The sequence below is a fragment of the Mustela nivalis genome (assembly GCF_964662115.1).
Source record: "Mustela nivalis genome assembly, chromosome: 4".
NCBI classification, from domain to species: Eukaryota; Metazoa; Chordata; class Mammalia; order Carnivora; family Mustelidae; genus Mustela; species Mustela nivalis.
Window position 1 is genome coordinate 8435531 of NC_139023.1, and position 13972 is coordinate 8449502.

General features: G+C 42.7%; 1 protein-coding gene across 1 annotated transcript; it reads right to left on the reverse strand.

Annotated features, from left to right (window-relative positions):
• Nucleotides 1-6787: 6787 nt before the first annotated feature.
• LOC309863415 (growth-regulated protein homolog gamma-like) lies at nt 6788-10017 on the reverse strand. The gene is made up of 4 exons (XM_082728218.1): nt 9557-10017; nt 9323-9446; nt 9130-9213; nt 6788-8371 (listed from the first exon to the last, which is right to left on the reverse strand). Exons 1-4 carry the CDS (start codon nt 9648-9650, stop codon nt 8356-8358), a joined length of 318 nt encoding a protein of 105 aa, XP_082584344.1. The 5' UTR covers nt 9651-10017; the 3' UTR covers nt 6788-8355.
• Between the last annotated feature and the right edge of the window lie 3955 nt (nt 10018-13972).

Sequence of the window (13972 nt, forward strand, 5' to 3'; positions counted from 1 at the left end):
GCCTCCCGCGTGTCCCCGCGAGTCGGGGACGCCCTCTTTCCGCCCAAATCCCCAAAGGGGGCGGGAGCGGTCTTGCTTGAGTCTGTGCCACTGGGGACTTGCCTCTTGCACGTTAGTTGTCCGGATTGGGGGAGCAAGGCCGGGGGAGGGGCGGCATGCTTCACGCATCAGTGTCGCCTGGTTTGATGGTTTTGCTGAAGCCTGCATAAGTAGACTCTGTTAAAATACATTTGTCATGTCACACTAGACACGAGAATGTTCTCCTTGTTCCTGGTATTTTACAATCACAAACAAATCATACTTTGTGTCATATCCTGAGGGGGTGAGGGGAGGAAGAGTGTGGAGCATTTAATTCAGTGTTTACTTTAGGATAAAGCGTCTTAACCCCGCATACCTCCCTTCCTCTATGCAATTTTGGAACTTCCAGAGCTGGAGTAATTCCATGAACATCATCTTTTCGGTCTAGCGGGCGTGGATTAATCCGTGAAGTAAGGGACTGGTGGTCACGCACAGCTGTTGTGGGGAGGGGAAGATGCATGGGGCTTATGGGGTCCACAATTTCTAGTTTTCTCCAAGCACAAAAAGGTCAGAGGAACCAGGAGCTGATGCCTAGTGTGAGTAGCACCCTTTGCTCCCAGAAACAGCTAGAAGACGTGTTTCTGTGAAATATTTAAGTGCTAGATCAAGATTCTAATCGCACTTCCTGGTTTTATGTTCCCAAATCTCATTTCATTTCCATGTTAGGTGGACTTTCCTGTCTCCGGTGATTTGATATCCTCTCTAGAGAAATAACTGCCATCATATTTTGTATTTTACTGATCTCTAGTAAGACATGTCAAGCTGTTTACACTAGTTTTTGTCCTTCAGGATCTCATTTTTCACCCTTAGTCTTAATGGGTTTTTGTTGTTGTTGGATTACATGTAGGTTTCAGATGACTAGGGTGTGAGTCTGGACGCAGGCCTGTGAGTAGAGTGGGGTTACCCAGTGCATCGGTGTGTAGCAGGTGGGGGAAAAAGATTCTATAGAGATGCCCAGAGGCTCAGAGTGACATTGGGCTCCACACTCCCCGGGTAAGGAATTTGGGTTCTCCCCATGACAGATAACAGACACTAACCTGTCTTTGCCTTGTTTCTCGCCTGTCAAATGAAGATTAAAGGTAGTATCTACCTCAACAGGTTGGAATGGTGAATAAATGTGTTAACGTTTATAAAACAGCAGTACATACAATATGCTTTAAATCATTCTTAAATAGTTAAAATAGAAATTGCTTTTTCTACATTACCAAACTGAAACTCACCTAGGAAAAAAAAAAAATTTTAAAAAGGAAAACACCTCATTCAAACAATATAAAATTTTTGTACTATGTTTGTTTTTTTCTTAAGAGAAAACTCAAAATGAATATTTTGTTGGTTAGTTTAATTGTTCAGTGATTTTATAATTCTAATTTCAGGAATTTCAACTATAAAATGAGACTAAAACTAAAGACGATCCATCTTATTAGAAAAGATTATGAGTGACTAAATTATAAATATAGATTTGTCTTTACATTTTTTCAGTAATCTTCAGTATAATCCTGAAAAAAAAAAAACCCAAGAAGTCTAAAATTTTTTTCTAAAGATTTTATTTATTTATTTGACAGAGAGAGAGAGATCACAAGTAGGCAGAGATGCAGGCAGAGACAGAGGGGAAGCAGGCTCCCTGCTGAGCAGAGAGCCTGATATGGGGCTCCATGTGGGGCTCAATGTGGGACTTGATGTGGGGCTCAATCCCAGGACCCTGAGATCATGGGGGAGCCAAAGGCAGAGGCTTAACCCACTGAGCCACCCAGGCACCCCAGAAGTCTAAAATTTTTTTTAAAAGAAGTAGAAAGTGGAAGATGACCTAGAATTTATAAAATATTAGTAACAACAATAATTGAGAATTTGTATAGATATTACTGTTATTATCCTTATTTTTCTGGGATTCTCAAAAATACTGTGGGTTTTTTTTTAAGATACTCAGAATTATACTAAATGTTCTTTAAATGTTAAAATATGGTTTTATTTTTCTGATTTTAGTTGTGTATCTTCTTATTATAGAAAAATTATGAAGGACAAAAAAAGACACAAAGAGATTGTTATGAAGACTTTCTGACGTTTGTCCAAGAAACAATCTATAACAGATCTTCCCATTATTTTTCATCATCCTTAGTTATTTCTATATGTTTATGTGCTCACAAGATGATTAGCAAACATAAAGTATTATAATATAGCACTTTAATCTAATAATCAATGTTCTAAACCTGTTGTATATATAAAACCCACTTAATCTTCTGAACTTTGTCTCCACAGCTTTTCTTCACAAAAAAACAAAGGGGCAGGGAATTTAGGTAATTTGCCAATGTCTTGCATTTAATATAATTCACAGTTTGAGCTCTAGCCAGTGCTGCTCTAGCCACTGCATGTTAAAAAAAAAAATTTTTTTTTTTGTCCTAAAACAAGTAATAGCTTCAGGAGAGCAGGTTTGTTTTGTTTTAGTTGGTTTAAATAAATAAAGCTTAAAATAACAAACTATTAAAAATAACAAACTATTCAAAAGTCTCCAGTGTCTTATTTCACAAACCACAAGAAACTTCTTTTGTGGAATGAATATGATATTCTGAGATTCAATAAAACCTACATTTATCTATCTCTCTGATTTTCCACATCAATGGACTTAGGCCTCCAAAATCAGGTCAGTGGGATGAACACTCTATTCACTCTATCATATTTTAATAATGGAAATATTTTGCCTTCAGCATTAACAGGAGTTACCCAGAACTTTATTCTCTTTATAAGAGAATAATAAAGTTATATTATAAATATTATATAGTATATAGTATATAATAAATAAATATAAATAACAAATTTCTTTATTCTCTTTATAAAGAGAATAAAGTTCTGGGCAAAAAAAAAAAATCAAAAACCAAAAAACACAAAAAAACACAAAAACATATTGTTCAAATGCTTTCCAGATCCAATCCAAAGCATCTGCCTTTACAGTCCAGGTTTGGTGCAGCCTGCTGAGATGATGGAGCCACAGGATGGCGCTCTGGGGAGTGGCTATCTCCACAGGGGCCTCTGAAGTCATGAGGTTACAACTGCCACGCCCATTGGTTTGCTAAGGCTGCTTCAGGTAGAATGACTGTGGCTCTGAGGGAAGAAGCATGGAGATGTCTGGATGTGACATTCAGTCCCTCAATCCACCCACTTCTTCAGTCCAGAGCATTTCGTCCAGTGTTAATGGCCTAAACCTGGTCCAGTCTCTAGCACATTGGTCATTTCTACCTGGCTTGAGCTTCCCCCTCTTCTGGTTGCAGAACCTTGGTTTTCTTTTGGAGACCATCCTTTCTTTCTTCCTCCCAGTCTGGATAGTTCAGGTAGAATGACCCCGCTCCAAAGCTCCAGGAGTGGGCTGATGACCCAAACTAGTACTGGTCTGGGTCTAACCCCCAGCCGAGCTCTGATAAGTACAGGAATAGGCAAGTGACCTAAGACTGACCAGGTCAGAAAAATTTCCTGGAATCTTTTTTTATCAGGAAATGGTTGGAAAAACAAGCCTTTGTTTCCTTGAAGGATTATAACCACAAGAACAGAAACTTGGAAACTCGCTAGGGCTTGAGGAGAGCTTTGTAAAGTAAGCACAGAGAAAAGAATCCTGATCTGGAGTGAGACTAATGACTAAAGAAATTTTGAACTGCAAAATCCAGTGTTACCTCATGTACTTATCAGTCTTTTACTTTTATAAGTGGAATGATTTGCCTTTTCGCAAAGCCATACTGAGTTGGGTTTTGCTACCGATTCCACTTACTGTTAATTACCTTTCTAATCAGAAAGGCAGTTCAACTCCAATTGAATTCCTCTCTCTCTTTGTTTCAACGTTGTCATTGATCATTTACTGAGTATGTATAAGGTGAGAATAAAGTTTGGCCAGGAATATCCAGAGGAATAAGACTCGGCTGTCCTCTGACTCTCCATGCAATAGGGAAAATGAATGTACAAATAGAAGATTTTAGAAAGGCCTGTAATTACCATAGTAGACTATTCCCCAGGTGTTAGAAGTGAGGAGGAGCACGTAACCCAACTCTTACAGAGGGGGGTTATGAAACTTGTCAGAGAAGTTTTCCTGATAAAGGTGGTCATTCACGTGACTCTTAAAGATGAGGAGTTCTCCAGGCAAACATGCAACACTGATGGGCAGAAAACATTGAGGAGAGGGCCAAAGGAGCAGAGGCATAGCAGTGGGGTAGAACATGGTGAGTCCTAGGAGCAGCAAGCTGGAACTCACTCTGTGAGCAGAGACTGAGGCAGAAGTAGGTGGCAGGCCTCTGACACTGGAGACCCATGTGCTGGTAGGACCCTGTTTGTCGGTCAGGATCCAGTATGAATGGTATTTTAACTGGGAGACCTCTGTAGGCATCTCAAGGTGTTTCCACGGCCCTCCTGCACAGACACTATGACCTTTATTGGCTATCTACCATAGGGTGGGTGGGATATAACCTAAAATTCAGGATATGTACACAAAAATGAGGGGGTGGTAGATATTGAATTAAAAGACATTTACTAGGTACATGTAAGATACAAGGGACTGTGATCAGTTTCGCAAAAGACATATAGTGGATAAAACTGGAACTCCAAATGTGAAGTTCTTCTTCAATACTAACTTGTATACTTTCTTCTGCAACACAGCTAGTCTTTCCTTCTGTTCCCTTGGTAAGGCCATTCTGATGATTTTAACCATCTAGAAATACTTGGTTCATTTCAGTTACCTCTGAGAAACATCCAGTATATTATATTTGGGCATTATTCAATCTATTATGAAATAGATTTCAACATAAATTTTGTATTTCCATTTTCTTAAGTTTTTTTTGTTTATTCTAAAGAGAGAGAGAGGAGGGGCAGAGGGAGAGGGAAAGAATCTCAAGAAGACTCCCTACTGAGCACAGAGCCTGATGCAGGGCTCAATCTCACAACCTGAGACCATGACCTGAGCTGAAAACAAGAGTTGGACACAATCTACTGAGCCACCCAAGTAATCCATTTTCTTAAGATTTTTAAAAAAAAAAAATTGTGACAGTAGTAATGAGTTATCAAATTACATTCCATATGACACAAATCAAAGAAATATAGAAATTCCAAGGTTACAGAAGGATAGGTCAAGAAAATACAGAAAATGAGGAAATGTCTTCATGGAAATATTGTTTATCATATTTGGCTATGACAGGCATGAAAACAGCATGATGACAGTGTTTTGATGCTTCCTGTATTATGGAAGTGAAATTTGAGAAGTTAAGAGATGAACTAGAAACCACAGCAAACACATCATGCATATGCGTGGATACACAGTCAGCAGGGAATGTGACAAATCATCAAAAAACTTGAAGATCAAAGAATATCGTCTGGGACATTTCAACGCTTTGAAATGCGTTAATACATTTTTTATGGCACACACATGGTCTCTTTTGTAAGATGTTCCTCGTGTGTTGAAAAATATGTATGATTTACGCAGTTGTTGTGTGAGGAATCTGTATTACTAACACTCTGGTCAGATTGGTGGATCCTGCTGCTTTGCCCATCTATACTGTTACTGCTTCTTTCCTGCTGTGCCTATTAAGTACTGAAAGAGGCTTATTAGACTCTTTAACTGTGGTTATGGTTTTGTGCATTGCTCCTTCTAGTTTCTCTCTTTATATATAAATATATATGTATATATTTATATATATATATATATTTAAATATTTTATTTATTTATTTCACAGAGATCACAAATAGACAAAGAGGCAGGCAGAGGGGTGAGCAGAAAGCCCAATGTGAGGCTTGATCCCAGGACCCTGGGATCATGACCTGAACCAAAGGCAGAGACTTTAACCCACTGAGCCACCCTGGAGCCCCTCTCTTAATATATTTTCATAAATATTCGGTTCACGGAATTTTCGAATTGTTTGACTCTTGTAAAAGTACCTCCTTTTTATTTTGAATCAGTCTTTTTATTAATTTCTAGTCTACTTCTTTCCTTAAGTCTTAACATAAGTATGCCTTAATTAATGTAACAATTATTAACCTATGTACTAAAAATTTATATTAATAATACAGTAACGCTAACAAGTAATGCGTCGGGATGTCCACACTAGGTTTCTTTCAGTTAGTTTCAGCATGATAGAACACTTTCAGATCTTTTAATTTCAAGCTACCTGGGTCCCAATATTTAAAATGTGTCTCTTTGAAGAAGCATAGGTTTTTTTGGCCTTCTTTATACAATCTTTGCATAAAAAAGTCAATCTTTGGGGCATCTGGGTGGGTCAGTTGGTTAAGCATCTGACTCTTGATCTCAGGTCTTGATCTCAAGGTCATAAGTTCAAGCCCCACGTTGGATTTAGTCAGCACGTCTTCTCTGTCTCCTCTAATCTGTGATAGAATTTCATTATTGCTTTGATTTTCATGACTTGGCCAGATCTGAGGAATACTTGTTAAGTATTCTGTAGAATGTTTCTGATTGAATTTTCATGATCATTTTCTCATGACCATACTGGGCTTATGTGTCATGGGAAAGAATATGATGGAGACGAAGTGTTCTTCTTACCATATCATGTTGGGGGCGTTCCTAATATTTACACGACACAATGGTCGTAATAACCTTCATCACTTGGTTAAAGTGGGATCTGCCAGATTCTCCATTATAATGTTATTTTCCTCTTTTTTTCATCTCTTCTTTGGAAGAAAGCAAAAAGCCCAGCCCATACCCATGTGGGGAGGCGAATTAAAACTCAGCTTCAGGAGGAAGATTTGTTTTATTAGGTATTCTTCTGTAAGAAAGATTTTTCCCTTCTTCCCCCCACCCCATCTGCCATTTCTCTTCTTTATTCCTTAATTTCTTTTGTATTATTCAGATATTTCCTTTTATTCCATTTTATCTCTTCAGATTTATGTCCAAAATTTTCATTTCCATTTTAGTGATTGCCTAAAAATTACAATCTATATTCCTGTCACATTACAATTTTCTTTCAATTAATACTTTCTCCAACAATTGAAGACGTGTATTATATTTTTTTAAATTTTTTTAAAAATTTTTAATTAACATATAATGTATTATTAGCCCCAGGGGCACAGGTCTGGGAATCGCCAGGTTTACACACTTCATAGCACTCACCATAACACATCATGTATTATATTCTAAGTCCAATTCTCTTCCTACTTATCCTTTGCTATTTTTGTTATGTATTTTAGTTTACAGCATGTACTTATTTCCATAGATCCTCCTCCTCCTTCTTCCCCTGCCCTTCTTCTTCTTCTTGCTTTAGTAAGTATTAGCATAGATCACTATCCTTATTAAATAATATAAATTTTTCAAGTTCTTAGGAACAGTCCATTTTTCCACCTTTTGGTCCCAGCCTCATCAAAAGGGAAAGAACCGCATAATTGTTTGAAAATCTACTCACTCAAAGCCTTTAATAGGAGCTCTTGTTACAATATTTGTAAAAATCCAGAAGTTTATAAAGAACTAACCTTGAAAATTGAAACAGCGTGAAAAGCAGTGATGTTTTGTGTACAACTAGAATTCTCAAGGTGCTTGGGGAGAGTAGTATGTCAAGTATCACTTAAATAAAAGAAAGGTAAGGAAAATGAAAACTAGTAGCAGGCATAAAGTTAGGTGTGACCTAAATCTAACTGTATAACACCTTGGGCACCCAGTAGAACCAAAGATGGAGAATAAAACAAAACTTAGGCGTGTTATTTTTTGCAAAACTTTATTGTCATATAATCTGTAAAAATGTAACAGTAGTTTTAACTTCTCTGTTCCAAGACAGAGCAACACTGCATAATGAACATTAAACAAGGCATTATGCCCTACAAACTAGACATAAAATGTCCAAGGGAAACGTCAACATAAAAATGTTGACCACATAACGTGAAACAGTTTCAATAAATAACTGGCATTCTCCTAACAAGTACAAAAATAGATCCATACACACTGTTTAATTGCTTCCTCTCTCTTCTTCCCTCCTCACTCACCCCATCAATATGCAATGGCACTTGATGATTTCCCTGGAAACACTGGTTTCACAACGCATTTAAAACCCATCATCTTCAGATTAAATAACAATCAGGACTGAGTTATGTCTGATTAAACACATCCACATCTTTAAATACTAACATATAAAATATTAAATATGAGCTTTGAAAAATAAATACAAACATAAATAAATAGAACTCCTCATAGTCAAACACGCTAAGGCCTTTCTAGATGTCTGTAGAAGGCAACTGTTCTCTTCTTCCTTTTCAGTTCCTGTAAGAGCTTTTCAGGAACCGCCACCAGCAAGCTTCTTACTTGTCTTGGGGTCAGTTGGCGCTGTCCCTATGAAGAGAGAGGGTTACCGGTTACAGGTGCTAAGGCACGCTGCTCTGCTCTCACACTGGCGCCTGAGGCTGAGGGATTTCTGTGTGGAGACCCTGGCCCAGCCCTGCACCCACAGTACCCACTGCCCTGCACAACAGAGACTTGTTTTTTGTTGTGGATGGGCAGGGCTGTGGACTGGCCTCTATTATTGCCTTGAAAGAACTAAAACACAGTACTCACTGTCACACTGGGTTAAAATTTTACATGTAAGACCTCACTTAAACCTCATACAACCCATGAAATAGCTATTATTACCTATACCATTTTGCTGAACCTCAAAGGGATTAGAAAACTTTCATAAGAATCCTGGATTTGAATTTAGGGAGGTCTCAGAGTCCTTGCTCTCCACAGCTAAGCTGCAGAGGTCCATGTTGCCAAAAACCAGGGGTGCCGCTTCTCAGGGCTGAAACCCGTCAGGGATGGAGGTAAATACGGCTCGTTCCTTAAGGGGCAGGAAATATTTTAGCATCATTGGCCAAATCCACTTGTCTTTTAGGAAGACACGTTTACCGACACTCATCTGCATGGGGACAGAGGGCACAGGAACTATCCTCCTGGCACCAGAGCAAATGAATGATCTTACTAGCAGATTTAATTGTGAAATAATAACGATTTTCAGTCCTTCAGCTAAACCCTTGATAAAAACTCCCGGGGGCACTTGCAGGAGTGGTGACCTATGGCTCTCGTCCCACGTGTGAGTAAAAGGCACAACTCACTTGTTCAGCATCTTGTTGATGAGTCTCTTGACCAGGGGGGCTTCGGGGTTGAGACAAACCTCCCGCCCATTCTTGAGAGTGGCTCTGCGGAGAGAAGGCAGAGTCCGCGTCGGCGGGGGTGCGGCCGGGCGGCCGGGACGGGGGCAGCGGGGCAGGGGGGCGGCCGGGGCTCAGCGGCGCGGGGGTCACTTACATGACTTCCGTCTGCTCGCAGTGGGGTCCCCAGGGCGTTACCACGACGTTCTGGACATTCTTGAGGTGAATCCCCTGCACGGTCTGCAGGCACTGGCAGCGCAGCTCGGCGGCCACGGGCGCCCCTGCGGGGAGAGCGCACGGGGTGAGCGCGCCGTCCCGGGTGGGCGCCCCCCGCCCCCGCCCCCCGCCCCCCGCCCCCGCCCCGCCCGGGGGCTGCGGCCCCGAGTGTCACCTGCGGCGCGGCGGCCGGCGGGGAGCAGCAGCAGCAGCAGCAGCGCGGCGCCGAGGAGCCGGAGGGCGCGGGGGGCGGCGGCGGCGCGGGCCATGGGGCTCAGCTCGGAGAGTCGCGGCGGCGGTGCGGGCGCTGCGGAGCGGGCGCGGGCGCGGGCCGAGCGGGCTCTGTGGCTCCCGGAGCCGGGAGCACCGCTTTTATGCCCGGTCGGCGCGGGGAGGTGAGCGAGCCCGGGGCCAGGGAAATTCCCGGCAGCGCAGGTCGCTCCGGGGTCGGAAAGGCCGTGGCGGCCCCGCCCCGCGGTGGAGGGGGACCCGCCCGGCCACCCGCCGGCCCGGCCTCCCGCGTGTCCCCGCGAGTCGGGGACGCCCTCTTTCCGCCCAAATCCCCAAAAGGGGCGGGAGCGGCCGTCGCGCTGCTGCTGTCCCTGCGGGGGTCGTGGGCGCCCAGCGGTCCCGGGGCGCGGGCCAGGTTTGGTCGGACCCTTCAGTTGGATCCTTCAGGGGAGAGAACAAACTCACAGACACTGAAGCTGTTGCAGTTGGAACAGTTGCGGCGGGAATGGCAGCCTCTGTTAGCTACACATCCGCTCACTCTAAACTGGGTTTTGCAGATGGTATCGTCCCCGGGATAAAAGCTCTGAAAGTGTCATCTCAGATGACATGTGAGAAGGTTCGTGTTCTTCGGTGTGTTATCAGTGCAGATCCATCGCGCTCAGTCCTGTGCTTGGCGCAGCGGGGCGCGGCTGCAGGGGACGGGGACAGACTGCCCTGGAGCTGAGCCCGGTTTGTTTGAGGACGCACTTGGTAACCTGCCCTGTTTCTTCTCGGAATTCTGGGACTTCCCGCACTCTAGCCACTCCCGCAGCCCCGCGCGGGTCGTCTAGGAGCCCGTGTTTCGGGGCAGGCGTGCGGGAGCACTGAGGACCGGGTTAGGAGGTCCCGCTGTTCTAGTCCTGGCAGAAGGATTACGGACACCAGAGAGCCAGGACCTCGCGAATCCCACTTGACTCCTCTGAGTCGCCAACAGACAGGTTTCTTCTGAGTATGTAAATACTAGGTTGCTAGGCTGTTCCACCGCGGGGTCATCTGAATGTATCTGGCTCCTGAATTTGATCGCCTAGGGAAACAACTGCCAGCTACTTTAGTTTTCTAAGAATGCCAATAAAACTTTTCAGTCTTTGTAGCTGAGGTCTTCTCACGGGGGCAATGCACTTTTCAGCATCAGTTTTGATATCTCTTTTTAGATTAAAGTGGATAGCTTCAGTAGACTCTCCAGGGTAGCCCAGACCTCACAGATGTGGAAGATATGCCCGTAGTGCCAGTGGCAAGGGCTGGGGGCCGAGGGAGCTGGTCTGCCTCCAGAACAGGGAGAAGCTGGAACCTCAGCTACACCATTTCTTACCCTGTGACCCTCTGATTGTGAGCAATTTATCTACTCTCTCTGGGCTCCTGGTTTTCCTCTGTAAAGGAGAACAAGTAATTAATGCCTGCCTTACAGGGTTGTTACGACTATTAAATGTGTTAACATTTGCAAAACATCAGCACCTATTGCGTTCTATAAATACTTGTTAAAATAGAAGTTGTGTTTTAAAACCTTCCTGTAATGGACTAAATATGCCATCCACAAATTCCAGTGTTGAAGCCCTATACTTTGTGATGATGTATTAGGAGTAGGGACTCTAGGCCGTAATGAAGTCTATATAGGGTTCTGGGGGTGGGAGTCTTAGGATGGAATTAAATTCTTTTATAAGAGGAGACACTCAGAGAGCTTGATATATCCCTCTCTCTGTCTGTCTTGTGAGGGTACAGCAAAACGATCTGCAAGACTAGAAGAGGGTTCTCCACAGATATTGAATCTGCCGATCTTGATTTTAGACTTCCTGCCTCCAGAACAATGAGAAATCAATGTTTATTATTTAAGCCAGCCGGTATATGGTATTGATGAACTGATGAAGGCACTTACCTGCAGTGAATCCTTAGGTAAACAGGGGGAAAACGTCTTTCAATTTGTCTTTTAAATTTTCAGCATCAGGAATTATGAAAGGAAGGTACATCTATATTCTTTCAAGCTCTTAGAACAGATTTTTTAAATCCATTGTTTGAAATTTTAGTTTCGTATGTAAAATGGGAAAAAGAATAAAAATTCTCCCCAATCCATTTATGGGAAAACGTTTCAGTTATGACTGTCTCTATGCCTTGGGCATTAGCAGCTGGATTCCCAAACAATAGAAAGTATTATCTGTAATGATTCCCTGGCCCAACCCAAAGTATTGACGTTAGCAAATACACAGGAAGAGTAAAATTTCAATTTGCATATGGTAGCAGCCAAAAGGATGAGACATTCAGGAATTAACTCATTATCTGTGGAATTATCTACAGTGTGACTTCTAAGACTTGTTTAAATCAGAATTATTGGCATTCAGGAAGTAAGTAGAAAGGTATTTTTTTCCTTTCATAATATACCACTTTCCATTATTTAATTCATTTAATTCACCCCCTACTAAGTTTCAGAAAATTTTCAGAGCACCAGTGTTATAAAGCCCGCCACGATAAACAAATCGCTTGTTTTAAGATATGCTAAATGCTGCTTTTATATGCGCAAGCTCTAAGTCCATGCTGTCACTAACCCAATGAGGTTTTCTCTAAAATATACATTCAGTTTACTAAATTCTATTTTACCCTATAATTGTTACTGTAGCTTTCAGATCTGACAAATACATTGCAATATGCTTGTAAAAGCTTGTGTCGCCCTTTTGCCCTCAGCAATGGTCTTGTTAATCGACCCCAAAGAGTGAGTCTTGTGGCTCTGCTTTATCCTGACTTGCTTGAAAGCTGTGCTGGCAGATTTGCCACCCTCTCCCTCCCATTTCCCAACAGCTTTAGTCTGTTGTATAATGGTTCTGCTGAAGGGAGCTTGTCACTAATGAGATCAGCTATCACTTTGTCTAAGGGTCCTCAGTTGCACATCTGTGCTAACCCCCTCTTCCCATCTCTACTACGGCTGCTATTTCTACCTGTCTGGTACCCACTCTTCCTTCAAACAGAACCCTAGTTTTCCTTCAGGAATCCTCATCCTTGCTCTTATCAGTCCACATGATTAAGGTGAGATGACTTGGCTTTTGAGCTCCCGACGGGAGTTTGTGACCCTCTGGCAGTGTGGGGTCCCTCCTTCCTGCTAGTTTGCTCGCCCAGGCCAGTATGGGCTCAGCGTGGAGCCAGGGATTTAAGATTGGTCGAGTCAGAGAAGATGCCAGTTGTGTTGGAAGAAAGGAAATTGAGAGGCTCTTGCTTCTTGCTGGGATTGCTAAATTGGTAAGATTGAAATTTGGAGTCTTGCCACTGTTTGGGGGAGTCTGCCGGAGCATGGAGCTGCCACAGAGGAAGGCATGGGCCCTCACTGACCTCGGATTATTTGGGACATTATTGGAGCACCTGAATCTAGCTTTGCCCAACCTAACCCACGGACTTTCATTATGATACAGTGGTTGATTTTCTTTCCTTAGGAAGCGAATCTGAGTCACATTGCCATCACTTAAGATAAAAGAGTCCTGAAAAATACTTCCATCTCATATATATATATAAAGATCTTATTTATTTGACAGAGAGAGAGAGAGAGAGAAAGAGCACACGGGGAATGGGGGACAGCAGGCTCCCTGCCGATCAGGGAACTTGATGTGGGGTTTGATCCCAGGACCATGGGATCATGACCTGAGCAGAAAGCAGACGCTTACCCACTGAGCCACCCAGGTGCCCCTCCATCTTTCATATTGCTGCTAAAATTATCAACCACAGAGTGATTTCTTCACTATTTAGATTCCTCCCTCCCTTCCTTTCTCCATCTATTCATTCATACGTTAGGATTTATGAATTTGGAAGCGAGTTAGTTCCCAGGAATACCAAAAAGCGTAAGATGCATTGTACTACCACCACGTTTTTAGGCTCATAGGAGAAGCAGACATATAAATAGAAAATTATGAAGTAACCTGGTAAATGACATGATAGACTATGTCCAGGATATGAGAGGGGCATAGAAGTGGAATCCCTAACCTTGATTCTCATTGGTATGGCCTGAATTCTCGGAGATCTTTGCAGAAACCTCTCTAGGCCAAGTGTGCCCCCGAACTAAGTCGGAAAGGATGGATTTTCCCAGGTGAATGTGGAGTTTGAAGGGTGGGGAAAGCATTCTAGAACGCTATGACCAAATACACAAAGTCAGAGAGGCTAGAATGAGCCTTGTGTCTACTGGGAGCTCCCGATGGCTTATATATTTGGAGTTTCGCCCGGGAGGCAGAACCCAGTCACTGAAGGCTGTGTGTGGACCCTTTCAGTTGTTACTGCCATTGGAATGCTCTTACACCCATCTGAAGCAGTTTTCATGACTGTACGTGCACAGATTCATCATGTAGTGTGGGAT

Bases quoted from the DNA above. Each gene is read 5' to 3' on its own strand.
- LOC309863415 (XM_082728218.1), bottom strand. From the start codon at position 9,650: ATGGCCCGCGCCGCCGCCGCCCCCCGCGCCCTCCGGCTCCTCGGCGCC. The intron at 9,447-9,556 runs GTGACACTCGGG...CTCTCCCCGCAG, and splicing joins CGCCGGCCGCCGCGCCGCAG to GGGCGCCCGTGGCCGCCGAG. The intron at 9,214-9,322 runs GTAAGTGACCCC...TTCTCTCCGCAG, and splicing joins TGCGAGCAGACGGAAGTCAT to AGCCACTCTCAAGAATGGGC.